This window comes from Pan paniscus, chromosome 16 (assembly GCF_029289425.2).
Source record: "Pan paniscus chromosome 16, NHGRI_mPanPan1-v2.0_pri, whole genome shotgun sequence".
NCBI classification, from domain to species: domain Eukaryota; kingdom Metazoa; phylum Chordata; class Mammalia; order Primates; family Hominidae; genus Pan; species Pan paniscus.
Genome location: NC_073265.2, coordinates 82,325,473 through 82,347,446, shown reverse-complemented (window position 1 = coordinate 82,347,446; position 21,974 = coordinate 82,325,473). Strand labels below are relative to the sequence as shown.

The following is a 21,974-nucleotide window of genomic DNA, read 5'->3' as shown; positions in this document are numbered from 1 at the left end:
TTTTGTGATGAAAAAACCCAAACCCTGAAATATACAAAAGTGGAAAATAATGTAATGAACCTCCATGTACCCATCACCCAACTTTAACGATTCTCAACCAATCACCAGTCTTGCTTAATCTATATTCACTCCTGCTACTGTCCTTACTAGGTATTTCTATTTTGTTTGTTTGTTTTGTTTTTTGAGGTGGAGTTTTGCTCTTGTTGCCCAGGCTGGAGTGCGATGGCACGATCTTGGCTCACTGCAACCTCTGCCTCCCGGGTTCAAGTGATTCTGCTGCCTCAGCTTCCCAAGTAGCTGGGATTGCAAGCATCTGCCACCACGCCCAGCTAATTTTGTATTTTTAGTAAAGCCGTGGTTTCTCCATGTTGGTTAGGCTGATCTCGATCTCCCGACCTCAGGTGATCCACCCGCCTTGGCCTCCCAAAGTGCTGGGGTCATAGGCGTGAGCCACGGCCCCTGGCCTGGTATTTCTATTTTTATATGCCCTAATATTTCTTATTTAGAAACATTTGAAGCCTATTAAAACATTACAAGAGTCTCGGGCTGGGTGCAACGGCTCACGCCTGTAATCCCAGCACTTTGGGAGGCTGAGACGGGTGGATCATGAGGTCAGGAGTTCAAGTCCAGCCTGGCCAAGATGCTGAAACCCTGTCTTTACTAAAAATACAAAAATTAGCTGGGTGTGGTGAGACACACCTATAATCCCAGCTACTCGGGAGGCTGATGCAGGAGAATCGCTGGAACTGGGATGGCAGAGGTTGCAGTGAGCCAAGATCGTGCCACTGCACTCCAGCCTCGGCGACAGAGCAAGACTCCATCTCAAAAACAAAAACGAAAACAAAAACAAAAAAAAGCATTACAAGAGTCTCATCTGAGGCCAGGCGTGGCTTCTCATGCCTGTAATCCCAGCACTTTGGGAGGCTGAGGTGGGTGGATCACTTGAGGTCAGGAGTTCGAGACCAGCCTGACCAACATGTTGAAACCTCATCTATACTAAAAATACAAAATTACCTGGGTGTGTGGGAGACTGAGGCAGGAGAATTGCTTGAACCTGGCAGGCAGAGGTTGTGGTGAGCTGAGATCGTGCTCCTTGGGTATAAATCCCCCCTTGTCTTTGTTGAAGTCGGGGTTGAGTCCAATCTCTCGTCCCCACTGCAAGACCCTGTGGCAGTGGTCCCTACACCTATCACTGTGGCCCCTTTTGGATAAAGTCTGCCTTAGCACCTTTTAACAAATGTCATAAATAATAATTTTTCTTTAACTTTTTTTTTTTTTTTTTTTTTTTGAGACAGGGTCTTGCTCTGTCTCCCAGGCTGGAGTGCAATGGCACGATCTCGGCTCACTGCAACCGCCGCCTCCTAGGCTCAAGTGATTCTTGTGCCTCAGCCTCCCAAGTAGCTTGGACTACAGGCATGCACCACCACGCCCAGCTAATTTTTGTATTTTTATTAATTTATCTATTTATTTATTTATTTATTTTGAGACCAAGTTTTGGTCTTTTTGTCCAGGCTGGAGTCCAGTGGTACAATCTTGGCTCATTGCAACCTCCGCCTCCTGGGTTCAAGTGATTCTCCTGCCTCAGCCTTCCGAGTATCTGGGATTACAGGCACGCTCCACCAGCCTGGCTAATTTTGTATTTTTAGTAGAGACAGGGTTTTGCCATGTTGGCTGGGCTGGTCTTGAACTCCTGACCTCAGGTGATCCACCCGCCTCAGTCTCCCAAAGTGCTGGGATTACAGGTGTGAGCCACCACACTCGGCCTAATTTTTGTATTTTTAGTAGAGATGGGGTTTCACCATGTTGTCTCAAGCTCCTGACCTCCAGTGATCTGCCTGCCTCGGCCTCCCAAAGTGTTGGGGTTACAGGTGTGAGCCACCGCACCTGGCCTGCCTCTCTCTCTCTTTTTTTTTTTTTTTTGAGACGGAGTCTCACTCTGTCGCACAGACTGGAGTGCAGTGGCACGATCTCGGCTCACTACAACCTCCGACTCCTGGGTTCAAGCAATTCTCTGCCACAGCTTCTGGAGTAGCTGGGATTACAGGTGCCTGCCAGCACGCCCAGCTAATTTTTTTGTATTTTTAGTAGAGACAGGGTTTCACCGTCTTGGCCAGGCTGGTCTTGAACCCCTGACCTCGTGATCCACCTGACTTAGCCTTCCAAAGTGCTGGGATTACAGGCGTGAGCCACCGCGCCAGGCCTTTTTTTTTTTTTAAGAAAAAAAAAAAAAAAAAGACAAAACTTCCCAACTTGAAGAAGGCTCCTGAGGCATGCAAGCCCTGGCCTCTGCATGTCCCTCCAGCAGCAGGCCCCAGCCTGCTCCTGAGCCTTTGGCAAGCTCTTCTTGGGGACCCCGTTTCCACCCCTCACCTCTCGTCTATCTGCCTTGGATCTTGGCTCCTTCATCTTTTTCTCATCTGCTTCTCAGGGACACCTTCCTTTCCCCCCATCAGGCTGCTTCTTCCTTATGTACTCTCACAGCACTTACTATGCTGTGGTATCTTACTGGTGCGATTCTTTGTCCGTTTTCCTACCTACCCCTTAAGGTCTGTGTGCGCAGGTACTGTGTCTTCCTTGGCTGAGCCTAGTATCCTAACTGCCTGCTGTGGTGCCTGACACATAGTAGGCATTGAATACATATTTGCTGAATGAAATAATGAGTGAAATCTAGGTAATAGAAATAATACTTAGGTCTAAGAGGGACCAATCTTTTTTTTTGTAGTTGTTTAGCTACTTCATTTTGTTAAAAAGGACATCTTAATAACTAATTACTTAGTGCCATTACTGCCATCTAGTGGTGACTGATGTTATTATACTGCTGGGTCCATTCTCAATGATGTTACTGTACTGGCAGAGAAGGGAATCAATATATGCAAGATATCTGTTGAGTGTTTGCCTTGTTTCAGGTATTGTACCAGGAAGTTTACAGCAGTACCTGCTGGTTACGCCAGCAAAGGGAGTGTAAGCTGCTTTCCCATGGTCACCATCTAAGGAGGAGACCTGAATTCAACTCCAGGAGACCGTCTCTGTTTTTCTTTTCTTTTTATTTTTTTGAAATACATTTCGTTATTTTCATTCCCATATAGCAGAGATGGAACAAGGATAGTGATGCTGGAAAATCCTGCTTTGATCAAATCATCACATAAGTTAACGTCAGAAAGCCTGTATTTGAATCTGACTCCTCTATCCTTGCCCTGGGAAATTGGACATATTGACCCAGTTGCTGTGAGGGCTGAATTAGATGATGCTGAAAGTGCTTGGCCTGCAGTGGATATGCAAAACAATAGCTGTTATTTTAGACAGTCTCCAAGCAGGGAAAAAAGTCTTCATGCCTTCTAACTAATCATACAAACGTATGCAGTGTGTTTAAACTCTGGCTTCAGAGTTTAACAAATACAAATCTAATCGAAAAAATTAGTCAAACTCTATGAACAAATTTATAACTAATACAAATCTAATCGAAAAAACTAGTCAAACTCTATAAACCTAACTTGATTTTAAAATTCTAGTGGCTACAACACTCAATAATGTTTTCACGTTGTTTGTGAATCCATTCCATTGATACATATAAAGATGTAGGAGAAATCATTTCAGATCCTCTGGGAGGACGACTTTGGTTATCTTATGATGCTGCTGGATTCCAAAGCACTTCTGAATTCTAGGCATAACTGCATCAAAGAAGGGGGCCCTTCTCTCTCCAAGAAGAGCTGGATCAAAGGGCTCTCTGGAGGCACCAGCTCCACATGACATTTGCCTTCAGCATTCTTGGCCTGGGTGTCTGCTCCAAAATCCATGAGCAGGCAGGCCAGCTCTTCACTGGCTGTCCTGGCCACTGCATGAAGTGGGGAATCCTTCATGAAGGCCACTGCATGAAGTGGGGAACCTCTCCCTGGGTTCAGGTCTGCTCCTGACTCCAGAAGCTTCTTGACACAGGCTATCTGCTGGTTTTGACAAGCCAAATACAGTGAAGTGCCCACGTGGCTGATGTTATGGTCATTGTTGCCCCTATAAGCTGTAAGAGAGTCGACACACTCCACGTGGCCTCTCCTAGCAGCTTCATGGATGGGGGATGCTAGATCACTCTCAGGTTGAACGCTGGCTCCATGCTGCAGAAGCATAATCCCGGCTGCTGCTGACACAAACATTAAACAGTGGAGTGTGGCAGTCTGTTGTCACACCATTCACCTGAGCTCCATGCTTTAATAAAATCTTTACACGAGAGGGATGACCTCTGAGACAGGCTTCATGGAGTGGGGAAACATGATCTGCCATGATGATGTTCACAAGCCACCCGTGGCTGATGAGGTTCCTCAGAGATAGCTGATGTCCGTAGATTGCAGCTTCAGGCATAGGAGACCAATCAGACACAGAATCACCCATCAATGGGTTTGAAAGAAGCCTGGTGTCAGGAGAGTCTCTTGGCCCCGTGGGCTTGCTCCCATCCATGCCCCCTTGTTTGCCATCCATGCTGCCCTCTCCTAAGCGAGAAAGCTCTGCGCTCCACTTCAGTTGCTCAGCAAAGTCCAAACTCCATGCTCCCCCTGCTCCTGAAAAATTCCAGTTCTGTGGCTGGCTGAGCTGCACACGTCCAGTCAAATGGTCTAACTGGCTGGAGGCCCGCCAGAGGCCGCCTGTTTTTTTTTTTTTTTTTTTTGAGACGGAGTCTCGCTCTGTTGCCCAGGCTGGAGTGCAGTGGCGCAGTCTCGGCTCACTGTAAGCTCCGCCTCCCGGGTTCACACCATTCTCCTGCCTCAGCCTCCCAAGTAGCTGGGACTACAGGCGCCCGGCTAATTTTTTGTATTTTCAATAAAGACGGGGTTTCACCGTGTTAGTCAGGATGGTCTCGATCTCCTGACCTCATGATCCGCCTGCCTCGGCCTTCCAACATGCTGGGATTACAGGCGTGAGGCACCGCGCCCAGCCAGCCACCTGTTTTTTTCTTTTTTTTAAAAGAGTCTTGCTCTGTCACCATTGCCCAGAGCTTGAGTGCAGTGGCATGATCATAGCTCATGGTAACCTCGAACTCCCAGCCTGTAGCGGTTCTCCCCACTCAGCCTCCTGAGTGGCTAGGACTACAGGTGTGTGCCACCATGCCTGCCTAATTTTTAATTTTTGTACATCTTGCTATATTGTCCAGGCTGGTCTCAAAATCCTGGGCTCAAGTAGTTGGAGAGGGCCAGAACAAAACGCTCCTTAATGGCAACAGACATATTTTGTTTTGTTTTTGTTTTTTGAGACAGAGTCTTTCTCTATCCCCCAGGCTGGAGTGCAGTGGCAGGATCTTGGTTCACTGTAACTTCTGCCTCCCAGGCTCAAGTGATTCTCGTGCCTCAGCCTCCCCAGTATTTGGGATTACAGGCGTGTGCCGTGACTAATTTTTGTATTTTTAGTGGAGACGGGGTTTTGCCATGTTGCCCGGGCTGGTCTCAAACTCCTGACCTCAAGTGATCTGCCTGTCTCTGGCTCCCAGAGTGCTGGGATTACAGGCATGAGTCACCATGCCCAGCCGACATATTTTGTAAACAGGGAGAAAAATAGGTGGCTCTTAAAATTTCAGTAAAATGTTCACATTCTTTCTTATACAACAACAGAGGACCACTGAGTGCCCTCACCTTGAAGACCCCAGGACACCTGGATACACAGGATTTCTGTATGGCTTCTTTATTTTATTTTTATTTTTTGAGATGGAGTCGCTCTCTGTCACCCAGGCTGGAGTGCAGTGCCGTGATCTCGGCTCACTGCAACCTCTGCCTCTCGGGTTCAAGTGATTCTCCTGCCTCAGCCTCCCAAATAGCTGGGACTACAGTCATGTGCCACCACGCCTGGCTAACTTTTGTATTTTTAGTAGAGACAGGGTTTCACAATGTTGGCTGGGCTGGTCTGGAATTGCTGACCTCAAGTGGTCTGCCTGCCTCTGCCTCCCAAAGTGCTGGGATTACAGGTGTGAGCCACCACGCCCGGCCTCTGCCTGGCTTCTTATAGATGGTTTCTCTTGGTGTATGTTTCCTAGGCTTTTTGACTTTGTGGACTAGAAAGCTCTGGTCTCCAAGTCCCTACAAAGTTCTGGATCTTCTACAGATTAAACATTTTAACAGTCTTCATAAAGTGCATTTGAAATCTAAGGTAAACATTCATTACCTGTACACCAGCCACCTCAAAGGTTTTATGAAATAAGATAGAATATACATAAAATGCATGAGACAGGTGTACTTTGCTTTATGTGTTTGTGACACGTTCACACAAGTAAATTTTTAAATTTTTGGTGAGGAGATAAATTTGGCAATTTTTTTTTTTTTTGAGACAGAGTCTCGCTCTGTCACCCAGGCTAGAGTGCAGTGGCATGATCTCTGCTCACCACAATCTCTGCCTCCCCAGTTTAAGCAGTTCTCCTGCCTCAGCCTCCTGAGTAGCTGGGATTACAGGTGCATGGCACCAAGCCCAGCTAATTTTTTTTTTGTATTTTTAGTAGAGACAGGGTTTCATCATGTTGGCCAGGCTGGTCTGGAACTCCTGACCTCAGGTGATCCACCTGCCTTGGCCTCACAAAGTGTTGGGCTTACAGGCATGCCCCACTGCTCCCCGCCAGGCAATTTTTTTTTTACCAAGAGTAAATTCAAAGGAGCCTGAGCATTAATTTTAACAGGTAACTCGGGTAGAAGATCAGGGAGCATGCCATAAGTGGCATGTACACTATACTCTATTATAAAGAGGAGTGGTTTTAAACCTTTTTTTTGAGACAGCGTCTCCCTCTGTCATCCAGGTTGGAGTGCAGTGCAACCTCCACCTCCCAGGCTCAAGCAATCCTCCCACCTCAGCCTCCAGAGTAGCTGGCACTACAGGTCATGCTACCATGCCCGGCTAATTTTTTGTAGAGAAGGGGTTTCACCGCGTTGCCCAGGCTGGTCTCAAACTCCTGACCTCAAGTCATCTGCCTGCCTCAGCCTCCCAAAGTGATGGGATTACAGCAGTGATCCACCAGGCCCAGCAGTTTTAAACTTGAACTTACATCTGGGCTTGTTAAAGCACAGATTCCTAAGCTCCATCCCCAGAGATTCTGATTCAGTAGGGCTGGGGCCAGGCCTAATATATATATATATATATTTTTAGACAGAATCTTGCTCTATTGCCCAGGCTGGAGTGCAGTGGCACGATCTCAGTTCACTGCAACATTTGTCTCCCGGGCTCAAGAAATTCTCCTGCCTCAGCCTCCCAAGTAACTGGGATTACAGGCGTCTGCCAGCACACGTGGCTAATTTTTGTATTTTTGGTAGAGACAGGGTTTCACCATATTGGCCAGGCTGGCCTCGAACTCCTGACCTTAGGTAATCCATCTGCCTTGGCCTCCCAAAGTGCTGGGATTACAGGTGTGAGCCACTGCACCTGGCGAGAATTTGAGTTTCTAACAAGCTCCTGGGGGATGTGAATGCTGCTGGCTCAGGGATGACACTTGGAGAACCATCAGAGCAATGAATTATGCCCTGACTTACAGTAGCCTGTGTCCTGCTTCCTGTCTTTTTCTGGAGAGGTAAAAATTGAGGTAGCCTCCCTGTTACTTGTTCCCCCTTTGAAAGAAAGCAGGAGAGAAGGATTTCTTTTCTGCTTTAGTCTCTATGCCTCATGTCTTTTTTGTTGTTGTTAAAAAAAAAAAAAAAAGAGACGGAGTCTCCCCATGTTGCCCAGGCTGGTCTTGAACTCCTGGGCTCAGGAGATCCTCCTGTCTCTGCCTCCCAAGGTGTTGGAATTACAGGCGTGAGCCACCGCGCCCGGCAGTTTGCCTCATGTTTTATCCAGCATGACAAAAATTGGGCAGCGGTCAGTGTAAGAGGCAATGGTGAGTCCCCTTTCGCCTATGGATCTGTGTCTGGTTCCTCTTCATATTCTGGAAGCCCTAATAAATGTCCACTATGGCCAGGTGAGAGATCTCAGACTGCCACAGGCCTGAGTGGTTGTACTTTGGAGATGTCTTTGGCTAGCCTGTGTAGGTATGTGCGTTTGCGACCTGTGATGGAGGCTGTCATCGCCCTGCCAGGGTTGTGGTACCTGTCTCCTCTCCTTCTGGCTTTCTACCTGGCTCCCTCTAATCCAGTTTCCAAATGGAAGCCAGAGCCCACCTAAAACACAGGATAGGAGGTCTGTGTGCTACATACATCTTTAGTTGCTCTTGCTTCTTAGAGAATAGAATCTCTTCTTTAGCAGGGTACCTGAGGTCTTTACATCTGGTCTCTGTTCACTTCGTCTTCTCTCTGGTTCAGCTTTTTTGGTTTTCCACATCCTGAACTTACTGCCTATAATGTCCTCATGTCATTTCTTCGCCTATTTAATTTCCTTTTGTCTTTCTTAGTCCACAGATAAGTCTTTACATAAATCTCTGTGTGATTCTGGCACACATAGTTTTATTGAATGATCGAACAAATGCATGAATGAATAAATAAGTATACAGGAAATTGATTTTTAAAAAGCTGTAGTAAAATACATATAACATACAATTGGCCATCTTAACAATTTTTTTAACCTTTTTTTGTTTTTTTTTTGAGACGGAGTTTTGCTCTTGTTGCCCAGGTAGGAGTGCAATGGCATGAACTCAGCTCACTGCAACCTCTGCCTCCTTGGTGCAAGTGATTATATTGCCTCACCCTCCCGAGTAACTGGGATTACAGGCACGCGCCACCACGCCCGGCTAGTTTTGTATTTTTAGTAGAGACGGGATTTCTCCATGTTGGTCAGGCTGCTTTGAAACTCCCCACCTCAGGTGATCCACCTGCCTTGGCCTCTCAAAATGCTGGGATTACCGGCATGAGCCACCTCGCTTGGCATCTTTTTTTTTTTTTTTTATTCTTGCCTCTGCCTCTTGGGTTCAACTGATACTCCTGCTTCAGCCACCTGAGTAGCTGGGATTACAGGTGTGCACCACCACGCCCAGCTAATTTTTGTATTTTTAGTAGAGACAGGGTTTCACCATGTTGTCCAGACTGGTCTTGAACTCCTGGCCTCATGTAATCCACCTGCCTCGACCCCCCAAAAGGCTGGGAGGATTACAGGTGTGAGCCACTGTGCCCGGCTATCTTAACCATTTTTTTTTTGAGATGGAGTCTCGCTCTGTTACCCAAGCTGGAGTGCAGAGGCACAATCTCAGCTCACTGCAGCCTCTGCCTCCCAGGCTCAAGCGATTCTCCTGCCTCAGCCTCCCAAGTAGCTGGGATTACAGGTGTGCACCACCACACCTGGCTAATTTTTATATATTTTTTTAGTAAGAGTTGGGGTTTCACCATGTTGGCCAGGCTGGTCTTGAACTCCTCACTTTAGGTGATCCACCCACCTCGGCCTCCCAAAGTGCTGGGATTACAGATGTGAGCCACCATGCCCGACCAATTTTTTTTTTTTTTTTTTTTGGAAACCGAGTCTCGCTGTGTAGCCCAGGCTGGAATGCAATGGTGCGATCTTGGCTCACTGCAACCTCTGCCTCCCAGGTTCAAGTGATTCTCCTGCCTCAGCCTCCCCAGTAGCTGGGATTACAGGCATGCGCACTACCACACCCAACTAATTTTTGTATTTTTAGTAGAGACAGGGTTTAGCCATGTTGGCCAGGCTGGTCTTGAACTCCTGACCTCAAGTGATCCGCCTGTCTTGGCCTCCCAAAGTGCTGGGATTACAAGCGTGAGCCACTGTGCCCAGTCTGATGTGCTATTTTCTGTATGTTCTTTTGTATCTTTCACATTTTGTGCCAGGCGCTATGTATTTCCTATTTTAAAATAATGTTGAAAAGAATGCAAATAACCTGTCCGGTGGGAGAAGTGATTAATTTTTTCCAGATTTTACACAGAGAGGGAGGCTTTGTGGCCTAGAAATAAATATTAAGTCAGTAAGAAAAACCCTAAATTAAATTAAACTTGGTTGGTTAATTTTCTTGACTCTCAGGAAAGGTTAACCATCAGTCTGATTCTTTGACTGCTCCAGGGATTTTTAAATAACTGTATCTTATTCACAATGTAGTGATTAGATCTTTTTAGTATTCAGAAATTGACCTGAAAATGCCCCATACAAATGCATTTAAGGGCAAAATCTCATTTTTATACAGTTTCTCTTAGCAGCTGCTCAAGTGCAAGCTTCTGAGTTTCCGTTTCTTCTAAACTGTCTATAGCAGCAAGGAAAAGCGCTTTAAGATGAATTTGACAGGCCAGGCGCGGTGGCTCACATCTGTAATCCCAGCACTTTGGGAGGCCGAGGTGGGTGGATCAGGAGGTCAGGAGTTCGAGAACGTCCTGGTTAACACGGTGAGACCCCGTCTCTACTAAAAATACAAAAATTAGCCGGGCGTGGTGGAAGGCGCCTCTAGTCCCAGCTACTTGGAAGGCTGAGGCAGGAGAGTCGCTTGAGCCCAGGAGGCAGAGGTTGCAGTGAGCCGACATTGCGCCATTGCACTCCAGCCTGGGGACAACAGCAAGACTTCGTCTCAAAAAAAGAAAAGATGAGTTTGATAGCTTTGTCCTAATACATACTTATGTCTGGATCCAAAGGGGACAGTGTCTCTAGCTCAGGGGGCGATGGATGGGCCTTCCTGCAGAGTGGATGTTTATTGATTACTAAAGCATCTATTTGAGTTAATCACTATCATTTTCATCATAGTCTCATTGGTGTTTGAGCAGTGTAAGAATATCAGCTCATCTTTGAGCTGGATTTCACCCTGTATTAGTTCATTCTCACATTGCTATAAATAACTACCTGAGACTGGATAATTTATAAAGAAAAGAGGTTTGGCCTGGCGTGGTGGCTCATGCCTGTAATCCTGAGAGGTGAAGCCAGCTGGACTTCTGGGTCGGACTTGGAGAACTTTTCTGTCTTACAAGAGGATTGTAAAATGCACCAATCAGTGCTCTGTAAAGACACACCAATCGGCACTCTGTGGCTAGCTAGAGGTTTGTAAAATGGACCAATCAGCACTCTGTAAAATGGACCAATCAGCACTCTGTAAAGTGGACCAACCAGCAGGACATGGGCGGGGAAAAATAAGGGAATAAAAGCTGGCCACCCCAACCAGCAGCGGCCCCTGGCTTGGGTCCTCGTCTAAGCTGTGTACGCTTTGTTCTTTCGCTCTTCACAATAAATCTTGCTCACTCTTTGGGTCCATGCCGCCTTTAAGAGCTGTAACACTCACCGCGGAGGTCCGCGGCCCCGTCCTTGAAGTCAGCGAGGCCACGAACCCACCAGAAGGAACCAACTCCAGACACAATCCCAGCACTTTGGGAGGTCGAGGCAGGCGGATCAGGAGGTCAGAAGATTGAGACCATCCTGGCCAACATGGTGAAACCCCATCTCTACTGAAAATATAAAAATTAGCTGGATGTGGTGGCGCACGCCTGTAATCCCAGCTACTGGGGAGGCTGAGGCAGGAGAATCCCTTAAACCAGGGAGTTGGATGTTGCAGTGAGCTGAGATTGCGCCACAGCTCTGTAGCCTGGCGACAGAGCGAGCCTCCATCTCAAAACAACAACAACAACAAAAACCAAAAGAAATGAGGTTTAATTGACTCACAGTTCCACAGGTTGTACAAGAGGTGTGACTGGGGAGGCCTCAGGAAACTTACAATCATGGTGGAAGGATGAAGGGGAAGCAAGCACGTCTTCACATGGCAGTAGGCGGGAGAGTGAGTGAAGGGAGAAGTGCTACACACTTTCAAACAACCAGATCTCATGAAAACTCACTATCACAAGAACAGCAAAAGGGAAATCCACCCATGATCTAATCATCTCCCACCAGCTCCCTCTCCCAACATTGGGAATTACAGTTCAACATGCGATTTGGTGGGGACACAGAGCCAAACCATATCACACCCCATTCAAAGCTATGAGATTATAAAATGGTCCTTCTCCTGTCACTCAGCTGACTGTAAATTCATGCTGGCACATCCACACCACGGCAGACAGGTGAGTGACTCCTATGTGCTTTGGACATTTGTGACAAATAACTTTTCTGTTTCAGATATTCCAACTTAATAAAAAGGTAATATACTCATTATGTTCCTGTTTCCCAGAAGACACTGCTTGGGAGTTCTGTTCTGTCATCAATGGAGCTGTGATGACCGTGGATGTCACTGGTAGTGGCCAACATTTCTGCAGCTCCTTCTCAGTTACATCCTCAACACAAACTCCTCACCAGGTATGATGGTTTTCAGGATCTGATCCCTGTCCCATCTCTGTTCTCATTTCTTCACGTGCCGACACCTTCATAGTAATGTCTTCAGCTTCCTAATGACTCTAAGTTTTCTGAGCACATTATAATTTTCTTTATTTCTGGCCTTACCTTTTATTTTCCTCAACTGCTAGGATGTTCTTCCCTGTCCCACATTGCCTGGTCAACTATTTCTCAGAGCCCAGCTTAGGTGGGGGTAGGGGGGCCTTTCATTGTAGGTCAGAGCAGGTGACCCTCTAAGGCTTTCGTGGTTCCTTGTGATGGACATTTTGGTGGCTTCTTCTACCCACTGCATTATAATTGCTTGCTTATATTTGTTGTATTGCAAACTCCTCTGGGCAGTGATTCGCAAACTCTTCTGGTGAGCATCAGTATCCAGGGGCTTGTTAAAGCCCAGAATGCTGGGCTCCACTCCAGAGCTTCTGATTCAGTAGGTGTGGGGTGGAGCCTGAGAACTTCATTTCTCAGAAAGTTCCCAGTTGATGCTGATGGTGCTGGTCTGGGGACCACACTGTGAGAAAGCTGCTCTAGGGCAATAACGGGGCTTTCGTTCTTGGTCTCCATGTTCCTAGTATCCAGCCCACCTTGGTATAGAGCCGATAGTCAACAGGTGTTTGTTAGTGTTGAATGAATGAGTGCAAAGGGGGTTATGTTGGGTACTGAATACCCCAGGAGTTCCCATCACATGCAGAAGAGAAATCTGAACAATTTCAGAGAATTGATGATGAAGATGGTGGGGGAGGTGGTAGTGCTTGGGTAGTGCCTGGCACATGGGAAAAACTCAGGAAGTACATGAAATCGGAGGAGGAAGGAGTGTGAATAAGGTGGGAGATTCAGGGAGAAGTGAGGAGGCAAGAGGGATGAGAAGTAGACCCTTCCAGGCACCTTAAATTAGGGGTTTAACGCATTCGTTTTGCGACTTTTTAATTTTTTAATGGAAACTTTTTAAGGCTGCAAACTTTTCTCTAAGGGATATTTTTGTGATAAGCCAGTCATCTCTGAATGTAGTTATTTTGTCGTGGTTCCGATCGAAATATTTTGAAATTTCTATTATGATTTCTTCTTTGATCCATGCATTATCTGGAAATGTATTTGAAATTTCCAGTCATATGGGTTTTTTTTCTTGCTATTTTCGTGTAATTGTTAACTGCATTGTGGTCAGAGTATGAAGTCTGCATAATGTCAATCGTTTGACATTTTCTTTGAGCAGACCTTACAGGTCTAGCATGGGGTTACTTTTTGTAAAGGTTCTCTGTGTTCTTGAAAACAGTGTGCATTTTCCACTTGTAGGCTATTGTGTTCCACAGGTGTCTAATGGGCAAGTTTGCTAATGGTACCATCTTTATTATCTTTATTCTTATGAGCCTTACTATATATATATTTTTTTTTTCGAGGTAGGGTTTTATTCAGGCTGGAGTGCAGCGGCAGGATTACGGATCACTGCAGCCTTGACCTCCCCGGCTCAAGTGATCCTCCCACCTCAGGCTCCCAAGTAGCTGGGACTACAGGCGCACACCACCACACCTAGCTAATTTTTTTATTTTTTGTAAAGACAGGGTTTCGTCATGTTGCTCAGGCTGGTTTTGAACTCCTGGGCTCAAGTGATCCTCCTTCCTTGGCCTCCCAAAGTGCTGGGATTACGGGGGTGATTCACTGTGCCCAGCCTGAGTCTTATTATATTCTCACTCTTTCTTTGTCAGATCTATCGATCTATTACTGGGAGAGGAGTGTTAGAATCTCCCATTATGATGGTGGATTTATCAAGTTCTCCTTGCAGCTATGTTAATTTTTGCTTTATGTGCGTTAAAAGTTAGACTCACTTCTTTCTGATGAGTAGAACCTTTTATTATGTTGTTTCCTTGTCATTGCTAGTAATTCTCTTTGTTTTGCAGCCTGTTTTGTTTGATAATGTAGCAATATAAACTTTCTTTTAGTTAGTATTAGCCTGCTATAATATTCTCAATCTTGACACCCTTGACTTTTCTGTGTGTCTGTGTCTTCCTTCCCTCCCCTCCCATCCTTTCTTTTTTTTGTTTTTTTGAGATGGTGTCTCACTCTGTCACCCAGGCTGGAGTGCTGTGGTGCAATCTCAGCTCTCTGCAACCTCCGCCTCTTGGGTTCAAGCGATTTTCCTGCCTTAGCCTACCAAGTAGCTGGGATCACAGGCACGTGCCACCACACCCAGCTAATTTTTGTATTTTTAGTAGGGATGGGGTTTCACCACGTTGGCCAGGCTGATATTGAACTCCTGGCCTCAAGTGATCTGCCTGCCTTGGCCTCTCAAAATGCTGGGATTACAGGCGTGAGTCACAGTGCCCGGCTTTTCTTTCTCTCTCTCTCTCTCTCTTTCTCTCTTTTTATTTCTCTCTCTCTCTCTGTGTGTGTGGCCTCTCTTTAAAATAGCAGCTATATCTAACTTAAAAAAAGTCTAGTCTGAAAAATCTTTGCCTTTTAATTTGAAAGTTTTTCCCTTTAAGTTTACTGCAATTGTTGATTTATTTGGATTTATTTTCTACCACCTTATTATAGTCTATTGTATTTCTTCTGCTTTTTCTGTTTGCTCTTCTCTTCCACCACCACCTACCTCTTGGATGATTAATGGTTTTGTTTTTCCTCTTCTTCTAGTTTTTTCTTCTTAGAATAACTATTCTATGTCTCTATAAGAATATCTATTCTTTTGGTGGTTACCTTAGTTATTCTGAGGTACATACTAAATAAAATTTAAGATTAATGAATTTCTAAGTTCTTTCAGATAGAAAGACCTTAGAATGTTTTAGATCAGCATCTTCAAATTGGAGTATTTATGTGTATGCATTCTGCAAGGTGTATGTGGATTTGTTTTAAGGAAATACATTTCCAAATCTTCTTTTTTTTTTTTTTTGAGACAGTCTTGCTGTCACCTAGGGTGTAGTGCGGTGGCATGATCTTGGCTCACTACAACCTCCACCTCCCAGATTCAAGTGATTCTCTTGCCTCAGCCTCCTGAGTAGCTGGGATTACAGGTGTCCACCACCACACCTGGCTAATTTTTTTTGTATTTTTAGTGGAGACGGGGTTTTGCCACGTTGGCCAGGCTGGTCTCGAACTCCTGGCTTTATGTGAATTGCCTGCCTCAGCCTCCCAAAGTGCTGGGATTACAGGCATAAGCCACAGCGCCTGGCCCAAATCTCCTATATTTATATGCACTGTTTTCTAAAATTGATCTGCCTTGGGAACTCTCCTGCGATAAAGTTGCAGTTTCCTTTCCCACTTCTTTCATAATCTCCCTTTTCCTAACTCTTGTCTATCCTGAATCTAACGATAGTACATTGGCCTAGGTGTACAAACCTTTAAGCTACCAATAAAGCTTTAATTAAAAAATATTGGCAGCTTGCTGGGCGCGGTGGCTCGCGCCTGTAATCCCAGCACTTTTGGACGCCTAGGCGGGCGGATCATGAGATCAAGAGATCGAGACCATCCTGGCCAACATGGTGAAACCCCGTCTCTACTAAAAATACAAAAATTAGTCAGGCGTCGTGGTGCAAGCCTGTAGTCCCAGCTACTCAGGAGGCTGAGGCAGGAGAATCACTTGAACCCAGGAGGCAGAGGCTGCAGTGAGCTGAGATCGCACCACTGCACTCCAGCCCGGGAGACAGAGCGAGACTCTGTCTCAAAAATATATATATATTGGCAGCCGAGTATAGTGGCTTACCCCTGTAATCCCAGCCTTCGGGAGGCAGAGGCAGGAGGATTGCTTGAGCCAGGAGTTGAGACCAATCTGGGAAACATAGTGAGACCCCGTCTCTACCAAAAAAAAATAAACAAAAATTAGCTAGGTGCAGTGGTGTGTGCCTGTAGTCCCAGATACTTGGGAGGCTAAGGCAGTAGGATTAAGTGAGCCAGGGAGGTTGAGGCTGCAGTGAGCCATGATTGCACCCCTGTACTTCAGCCTGGGCAACAGAGTGAGACCCCCTTGCCCCCAAAATATGTATAATACACACATATAACATATATATGTATATATGTAACACACACATATAACATATATATGTATATATGTAATACACACATGTAACATATATGTCTATATATAGTTAAACAAAAATATTATATAAAATATATACATGCTAAATTTTCTCTTAAAAAATTTTTACTTTTTTTACAGTTTTTTCTTTCGTTCTTTGTGGTTTTTGTGTGTGTGTGTGTGTGTATGCAGCAAAGCGAAACAGTGATATTGGGATTGCAGCAAATGAAAGTGAATCATTTATTGCAGGGCACCAAGCAAGGAGAATCAGGCAGCTCATGCTTAAGATCCAAACTTCCTGATGGCTTGTAAGCAAAGGTTTTTAAAGGCAGGGGAAAATTTCAGGAAAGGAGAAGTTACAGGCAAAATTGTAAATGAATACATGGAGATTATACATTGGTTTGGCCTTAGAAGATGGAATATCTCGAAGCAGGGTTAGGGGGTGGTGCTTAGAGGTCCTAGGTAGATTCAAAGATTTTCTGATTTGTAGTTGTTTGAGGAGGAGAAGCTTTCTTTAAAAAGCTGGGGTCAGCAGCAGAAGATGTGAGCACTGCCTTGTGGGTGTGACTTCCTCCAGGCCTCTCAGGAAGAACTTCAGGACAAAGAATGGTAGTCAAAGTGCAGTCCTCAGTTTGCCCCTTAGCTGAGGTCTACGTGCCAGCAGATCCATTTGGTGGGAGTTCTGAAAAACTCAGGGACATATGTTAAGTTGTTACGTAGGGAACCAACACCTTGTGACTCTAACTTCCTTGGCTATTGTTTGAAGCTACTGTTAACTTTCTTTTCTTTTTTTTCTTTTTTCTTTTTTTTTTTTTTTTTGAGACGGAGGAGTCTCGCTCTGTCGCCCAGGCTGGAGTGCAGTGGCGTGATCTCGGCTCACTGCAAGCTTTGCCTCCTGGGTTGACGCCATTCTCCTGCCTCAGCCTCCCAAGTAGCTGGGACCACAGGCGCCCGCCACCAGGCCCGGCTAATTTTTTGTATTTTTAGTAGAGATGGGGTTTCACCGTGTTAGCCAGGATGGTCTCAATCTCCTGACCTCGTGATCCGCCCGCTTCGACCTCCCAAAGTGCTGGGATTACAGGCGTGAGCCACCGCGCCTGGACTTTTTTTTTTTTTTTTTTTTTGAGAGGGAGTTTCACACTTGATGCCCAGGCTGGAGTGCAATGATGCAATCTCGGCTCACCGCAATGTCTGCCTCCTGAGTTCAAGCGATTCTCCTTCCTCAGCCTCCTGAGTAGCTGGGATTACAGGTATGCGCCACCACGCCTGGCTAATTTTTTGTATTTTTAGTAGAGACAGGGTTTCACCATTTTTGTCAGGCTGGTCTCGAACTCCCGACCTCAGGTGATCCACCTGCCTCGGCCTCCCAAGGTGCTGGTATTACAGGCGTGAGCCATCGCACCTGGCCTATATTTGCATTTCTAAGGGGCTAAGTGGGAAGTGGGGAACCAGGGGAATGAGAAAAGAAGGGAGAGAAACAAATAAACTATCTCTTAGGAAAATGAGGGGCACTTGGTTACAATTCCTCACTCAAATCAGAGGTTATGAGTTCATATGTGTCACCAGGAGCTTGTCACCAACAAGCTGGGTTCTTGGCTGCCAGAACCAAGCCACTTCTACTGACTTTGGCTGATAGATGCAGAAGCACTTGTTCTTTTAACAAAGGCTTGTGGACATAAGAAAAGCTCAGTGTCACTTTCCAGACAACCCAAAGAAATATTTATTCCTGGCTCTGAGCAGGTGGCAGAAGTGGAAGAAGCTGAGATGTGGCTGTGAGTCCTGACTTCACTGCTGTCCAGCGGAAAGAGTCTGAGCAGTCTAAACCTGAGGCTTCGCCAGTGTGAAATGGGGCTAATTATATAGACATACGGGTTTTACAAAGTTTTGACAAATCAGAACTTTTGTTTTATATGCTGGGTTGAAATCAAGGACCTGCTGGGTCTGTTCCTGCTACTTGTGGTTGGGTGGGGGAACAGAGGATAGAGAAGAAACTGTTCATCTCAGGTTGGAACATGCCAGGTCTTCAGCCATCCAGTGGCTTTTTAAAAAAACATTTTTATTTATTTATTTTTGAGACAGAGTTTGCTCTGTTGCCCAGGCTGGAGTGAAGTGGTGCAATCTCGGCTCACTGCAGCCTCTGCCTCCCAGGTTCAAGAGATTCTCATTCCTCAACTTCCCAAGTATCTGGGATTACAGGCATGTCCACCACAGCCAGCTAATTTTTTTTTTTTTTTGAAATGGAGTCTCACTGTGTTGCCCAGGCTAGAGTGCAGTAGCGTGACCTCAGCTCACTGCAACCTCTGCCTCCTGGGTTCAAGGGATTCTCCTGCCTCAGCCTCCCCAGTAGCTAGGACTACAGGCATGTGCCACCATGCCTGCTAATTTTTGTATTTTTAGTAGAGACAGGGTTTCACCATGTTGGTCAGGCTGGTCTCTAACTCCTGAGCTTAGGTGATCCGCCCGCCTCGGCCTCCCAAAGTGCTGGGATTACAGGTGTGAGCCACTGTGCCTGGCCTTTTTTTGTGTTTTTAGTAGAGATGGAGTTTCGCCATGTTGGCCAGGCTGGTCTCGAACCCCCAACCTCAGGTGATCACTTCAGCCTCCCAAAGTGCTGGGATTACAAGCATGAGCCACCAAGCCTCACACATCCAGTGGCTTTTGATGGCTGAAGTGCGAGTCGCACCCCCTCTCTGAATTGCACCAGGCCTACAGTTCACCAGATTTGCCAGGCTGGGTGGAAGGATATGTAAATCTGACTCGATTCACAGCGTCTCTTAACACTTCAATCAAAATTGCATCTAATTGAGGCTCATTCATAAACCTCATTGACGTAAACAACTGCAAACGTGGAGGAGCCCTCCCCAAAGCTTGATAATTACTTCACGATGAAAACTCAACTGTCAGAACATCATTGTTGCTATGACAACTATGAGAGAAGCTGGTTGCCCAGGGTTACCCGTGTTACCAGATGTCACTGGTGCTTGAGTGTTAGCTTCAAATGAGCCTCAGGAGCATAATGAGGAAAGGCAATGAGAACTATATAAATGGGTCTGAATAAGAGAATGTCTTTTTTTTTTTAAATCTTAAACCCCAATAGATTCAGGAAGTGTCTATCTCATTACAGGACAATTGAGTTATATCTTGGAACCAGGGAGTCCTAAAATGACCTATCCTCTAAAAGGCCTTTTTTTCTCTTTTTAAAATTCTTTGTTAAATTTTTAATAAGTAATACACATATGTGCTTCAAGCTTTAAAAAATACAAAAGGCAGCCAGGTGTAGTGGCTCACACCTGTAAACCCAGCGCTTTGGGAGGCTGAGGCAGAAGGATCACTTGAGGCCAGGAGTTCAAGACCAGCCTGGGCAACCTAGTGAGACCCTGTCTCTTCAAAACTAAAGATAAAGAAATTGCTCTCTGGTGCTTCAAGCAACATCTCTGGAGAGTCGTGTGGTGTGAATTGGTTTGTATACATTAGTATGTATATGTATTCACACATTCATATACACTCAGGATACAGTTGGCCCAATTATCATTGGGGCCATAGGTAAAACTTATGAAAAATGTTCTCATGCTGAATTGTAATTTTCTTTTACCTGTAAAGTAAAATTTAGATCAATCCCATGTCTGTGTTTATTTTGAATATCATAGATATGCTGTACATTTAAAGAGGCAATGCTACTGGGATTATGTCAGTTCTAAGTCATTTTAACAAGGGTACTATCAGGCCTCTAAGCCCAAGCTAAGCCATCATAACCCCTGTGACCTGCATGTATACATCCAGATGACCTGAAGCAACTGAAGAACCACAAAAGAAGCGAAATAGGCAGTTCCTGCCTTAACTGATGACATTCCACCCTTGTGATTTGTTCCTGCTCCACCCTAACTGAACAACTGACCTCGTGACCTTCCTTCTCCTGGACTGAGTCTCAGGAGCTCCCCACCAAGCACCTTGTGACCCCTGCCCCTGCCCACAAGAGAAAAACCCCCTTTAACTGTAATTTTCCACTACCTACCCAAATCCTATAAAACTGGCCCACCCCATCTCCCTTTGCTGACTCCTTTTTTGGACTCAGTCGGCCTGCACCCAGATGATTAAAAGGCTTTATTGCTCACACAAAGCCTGTTTGGTGGTCTCTTCACACGGACGTGCGTAACAGGTACCTGACCTACATAAGATAACTTGAGGCCAGGCGTGGTGGCTCATGCCTGTAATCCCAGCACTTTGGGAGGCTGAGGCAGGCAGATCACCTGAGGTTGGGAGTTTGAGACCAGCCTGACCAACATGGAGAAACCCCATCTCTACTAAAAATATAAAAAATTAGCCAAGCATGGTGGTGCATGCCTGTAATCCCAGCTACTGGGGAGGCTGAGACAGGATAATCGTTTGAACCCAGGAGGTGGAGGTTGTGGTGAGCCGAGATCATGCCATTGCACTCCAGCCTGGGCAACAGGAGTGAAACTCCATCTCAAAAAAAAAAAAAAAGACTTGAATATTATGTTTCTTAGGACTATACTAATATTCTTCTCACAAAAGTTCTATAAAATATTATTGCTGAAAAATATTTTGTATCAAAATGTTTGGAGGCCGGGAGCAGTGGCTCACACCTGTAATCCCAGCACTTTGGGAGGCCAAGGCAGGCAGATCACCTGAAGTCGGGAGTTTGAGACCAGCCTGACCAACATGGAGAAATCTCATCTCTACCAAAAATACAAAATTAGCTGGGTGTGGTGGCGCATGCCTGTAATCTCAGCTACTCAGGAGGCTGAGGCAGGAGAATCACTTGAACTTGGGAAGCAGAGGTTGCAGTGAGCCGAGATCGTGCCATTGCACCATTGCACTCCAGCCTGGGCAACAAGAGAGAGACACCATCTAAAAAAAAAAAAAAAAAAAAAGCTTCTCCCTAACCTGTATTGATATTCACTTGAATTATTATTTTCTAAAATTAAGAGCCCTATGACTACCTGTAAATCTTTTCACGTATCATTTAAAAGTTTGTATTATTATTATTGATTTACAGCTTAATTATTATTTTTTCTTTACAGGAATGCCATTGATGTGCATGCTTTTATGTTTTTCAGAAAAGGGTATGTTTGGATGAAAGTAAAAAAAAAAAGTAAAATCTTCCACTGTGAAAAAAAAAAATTGCAAGGGTGTAGTGGCACATGTCTGTAGTGCCAGCACCTGGGGAGGCTGAGGTGGGAGGATCACTGGAGCCCAGCAGTTCGAGGCTGCAGTGAGCTATGATCATGCGACTGCACTCCAGCCTGGGTGACAGAGTGAGACTCTGTCTCAAAAAAAAAAAAAAAAAGCCAAAGGTATATGGGGAAGTTCTTTTCTCCATCCTTACCCCACCCCACATATGCCCACTTCCTATCTTGCCCCAAAGGTATTTTTGTGCCTATACAAATCAATACAAAATATATTTTTCCTCTGCTTTTTGCATAAAACAACATATACATGGAAGAATAATATATTATTACATTATATATAATAAAATATATTATGATGTTATATATAATAAAATATATTATGACATATATAATAAAATATATTATGACATTATATATAATAAAATATGACATACATAATAAAATATATTATATTATATATAATAAAATATATTATGACATTATACATAATAAAATATATTATGACATACATAATAAAATATATTATGACATACATAAAATATATTATGACATACATAAAATATATTATGACATACATAATAAAATATATTATGACATATATAATAAAATATATTATGACATTATATATAATAAAT

At 44.9% G+C, this 21,974-nt stretch overlaps 1 protein-coding gene and 1 pseudogene across 5 annotated transcripts in view; one reads left to right on the top strand and one right to left on the bottom strand.

Annotated features, from left to right (window-relative positions):
- Positions 1 to 21,974, top strand: part of LOC100974651 (histone H2A.V-like) — a 95,463-nt gene that overhangs the window by 11,387 nt on the left and 62,102 nt on the right. For 2 of the 5 annotated variants that reach the window (XM_063597145.1, XM_063597142.1), the window contains exon 2: positions 12,029 to 12,153. The exons of 1 other annotated variant lie outside the window; for it this stretch is intronic. In XM_063597145.1, the coding sequence (XP_063453215.1) occupies positions 12,083 to 12,153 (71 nt within the window). In that variant the 5' untranslated portion in view covers positions 12,029 to 12,082. Of the gene's footprint in view, positions 1 to 10,743; positions 11,922 to 12,028; positions 12,154 to 21,974 lie in introns of those variants that run through there. 2 more of the 5 variants (XM_063597144.1, XM_063597143.1) reach the window with 2 other exon arrangements.
- On the bottom strand, positions 3,487 to 10,608 carry LOC106633863 (ankyrin repeat and SOCS box protein 9-like; annotated as a pseudogene).